Here is a 3,678-nt window from a genome sequence, read left to right on the forward strand (position 1 = left end):
TTTTTTTGTATGTCCCTTATTGATAGCTAAGTTAATAACTTCCTTCTAAAGGTAACAATTATGTATTTCGATGAAAAATATTCAACATGGAGAGGTAAAAACAAAATGTCCAATCGTCCTTTTTTTTGTATGTCCCTTATTGATAGCTAAGTTAATAACTTCCTTCTAAAGGTAACAATTATGTATTTCGATGAAAAATATTCAACATTGTGTTCACAGGGACGCAAAAATTGAAACGAATCCGCAAAATGAACGATAATGTTGTTCTGGCTTTTGTCTTGGCTTAATATTTGCAGCAGATTTTACAGCTTACTTTTCACCGTCATAATATGGCCCCTCCTTGAATACATTTAATGAATGGAAATCTACCAGCAAACTAACGCTTACAGGGTAGACGTGCTACCCTCTCCAAGTTAACTAGGCTGTCTCAAGACGGATCAAATTGCCATTTACCTATGACCCTTCTAAGCCACTTTTGAGATCGGACTCTCCAAGTTAACTAGGCTGTCTCAAGACGGATCAAATTGCAATTTACCTATGACCCTTCTAAGCCACTTTTGCTTACCAATATGAATGTTCTTTATTTGTTCCAGGAACCAAAAAGAGGCATGTGAAAGTGAAGCTATTCCTCAACTAGATCTACGGGCATGGTTCCGAGAACGACCTGCAGTTAACTGAACGCAAAAGTAACTTCCACTCCGGGTCTAGAACACTAAGTCAAGAAACTTCATGTTGGTCAAGAAGTATTTTTATGTATCTACCAGTTTCCAATGGATCACTGAAGTTAAACAACATTGCGCGTGGTCAGTATCCGGATGGGTGACCGCGTGTTGCTGACTAGATGAAGTTAAAGTGAGTAGGCAGGTAGCTTGTTGCTGAATGGAAGGTATGACCTTCGTCACTAAACATCACATCCGTTCACAGTGACCATGTGAAAGTGAAGCTATTCCTCAACTAGATCTACGGGCATGGTTCCGAGAACGACCTGCAGTTAACTGAACGCAAAAGTAACTTCCACTTCGGGTCTAGAACACTAAGTCAAGAAACTTCATGTTGGTCAATAAGTATTTTTATGTATCTACCAGTTTCCAATGGATCACTGAAGTTAAACAACAATGCGCGTGGTCAGTATCCGGATGGGTGACCGCGTGTTGCTGACTGGATGAAGTTAAAGTGAGTAGGCAGGTAGCTTGTTGCTGAATGGAAGGTATGACCTTCGTCACTAAACATCACATCCGTTCACAGTGACGTTAAACTTTTTTTTTTGTCAAACATGCTTTGAGTTTTTAGTCACTTGTTTTAATTTATTTATACCTGATGAGTATTTTATATTAAAGTAAATTAGTTTACTTAAAATTAAAGCATACTAGCGTTTGTTTTATTTGTTTGTGGAGTTTTGTTTTTCCTACAGATGGTATGGGATTTCGATATAATGATGTTGTAATTGTAAGTACCTATATGAGATGAGATAAGGAAAAAGAGATCTATTGGGGGTCTTCATTCTGGAACAATTTTAACTCAAGTGGAAAGTTTTCTTATCATTGTCCATTATGAATTAGAGAGAGAGAGAGAAACAATCAATAATTTATTGATGAGCTGCCCAGCGTCTGGGTTGCCATATGACACAGGATACTACTCAAACAGACAAACAATCAATAATTTATTGATGAGCTGCCCAGCGTCTGGGTTGCCATATGACACAGGATACTACTCAAACAGACATGTTACATTAAAATCAATTTGAAAAGATTAATTAACATAAAAAAAAACATGGATAAATTGGTGTAGGTGGTTGAGATTGTATCATCATTGCGGTGAGAGATGGCCATGGATAATACCGAGCGTATCTTTTAATATGATGAGGGCAAGTTCTTTTAATTTGTTCTTCCCGATGTTCTGTTTTTTGAAAAAGTCGAGCAGAAATGGGGATTTACTGCCTCGCGCCCCAAACCACAGTCCAACAACATCCCAATGGGAGATTTGATATTTTTCACCGAAGTATCGGAGAGTAGAAAGATAGATCTCTCTTTTCTCATCATTCGTTTCAACATCCTGTTTTTCATTGTTTGTTTCCCATCTCAGAGTAGGATCAAGGGCTAAGTGGTTAATATCTACAAAAATAAAAATCATACGAATTTTTCTTTTCTTATTAAATTTATTATCATGAACTTTTAGAAAAAAAATATAATAATTTGACAGCATTTTTTAATAAGAAACTAAAACGTAGAGGAGAGGGATTAATTCTAAATTTTAAACTCAAAAGTGGGGAAAACTATTAAAATAATATCTAATTATTATGAAAATAAAAATCATAAACAATATCAGGGAAAATTTTGAGGCCTATCATACTGGTAAAGATACTTCAAAGCTACTAGGACAGCTGTTTCATACGTGTTAGTGCTTACAACCAGCCATAGTGCCATTGATAATAACTTTCCAAGGATTTCAACAGACCTAAAAACACCTCATATTCTGTAACACATTTTATCAATAATAGTATGAAATAATAAACAATGTTTACAGTGTACTTTGTTTCTTAGCCCACTAAGAACTAAAAATAAAAAAAAAATATTAATTGATATTTATTGGTTTCTCCTCAGGTATCCAAGAAGAAGATCGAGCCTCACGTACGAGCTCTGGTGTTCGAGTTATGCTGTCAGGATGAATCTGGTGAGGATGTGGAGGTCCCATTTGTCAAGTACAACCTAACCTCTGCCACCCAGCCACCTGTTAACATGGACCAGTAGAAGTAACAAACGAGACGAAAGTTCAAAGGGAGAGGTAAAAACAAAATGTCCAATCGTCCTTTTTTTTGTATGTCCCTTATTGATAGCTAAGTTAATAACTTCCTTCTAAAAAATAGAAAAGCTTACCTAATGTTTAGTCTTTTGACCTACAGATACACACAAGATGAAAACGCAAGCTTTCATTGCTTACTTACTTCCTTATTTTCATCAAAATTTGCACGAAATAAAGACTAAAGAGAAGAGCAAGAATTCTAGGAAATATAAAAATCAAACTATAATAATTACACTAAAAGAAATCGCTACTTCATTAAATGTATTCAAGGAGGGGCCATATTATGACGGTGAAAAGTAAGCTGTAAAATCTGCTGCAAATATTAAGCCAAGACAAAAGACAGAACAACATTATCGTTCATTTTGCGGATTCGTTTCAATTTTTGCGTTCCTGTGAACACAATGTTGAATATTTTTCATCGAAATACATAATTGTTACCTTTAGAAGGAAGTTATTAACTTAGCTATCAATAAGGGACATACAAAAAAAATCCATGGCCATCTCTCACTGCAATGATGATACAATCTCAACCACCTACACCAATTTATCCATGTTTTTTTTTTTTTATGTTAATTAATCTTTTCAAATTGATTTTAATGTAACATGTCTGTTTGAGTAGTATCCTGTGTCATATGGCAACCCAGACGCTGGGCAGCTCATCAATAAATTATTGATTGTTTCTCTCTCTCTAATTCATAATGGACAATGATAAGAAAACTTTCCACTTGAGTTACAATTGTTCCAGAATGAAGACCCCCAATAGATCTCTTTTTCCTTATCTCATCTCATATAGGTACTTACAATTACAACATCATTATATCGAAATCCCATACCATCTGTAGGAAAAACAAAACTCCACAAACAAATAAAACAAACGCT

The 3,678-nt window shown here is 35.2% G+C and overlaps 1 protein-coding gene across 1 annotated transcript in view; it reads left to right on the top strand.

Moving 5' to 3' along the window:
- LOC103524993 (ubiquitin-like modifier-activating enzyme 1) overlaps nt 1–2,747 on the top strand; it is a 7,094-nt gene extending 4,347 nt beyond the window's left edge. Inside the window, exons 3-4 of the mRNA XM_008490039.3 lie at nt 594–616; nt 2,601–2,747. Coding sequence (XP_008488261.2) covers nt 594–616; nt 2,601–2,747 — 170 coding nt within the window. The remainder of the gene's footprint in view (nt 1–593; nt 617–2,600) is intronic.
- Nucleotides 2,748–3,678: the final 931 nt, after the last annotated feature.

Source organism: Diaphorina citri, unplaced genomic scaffold (assembly GCF_000475195.1).
Source record: "Diaphorina citri unplaced genomic scaffold, Diaci psyllid genome assembly version 1.1 scaffold131, whole genome shotgun sequence".
Classification (NCBI taxonomy): domain Eukaryota; kingdom Metazoa; phylum Arthropoda; class Insecta; order Hemiptera; family Psyllidae; genus Diaphorina; species Diaphorina citri.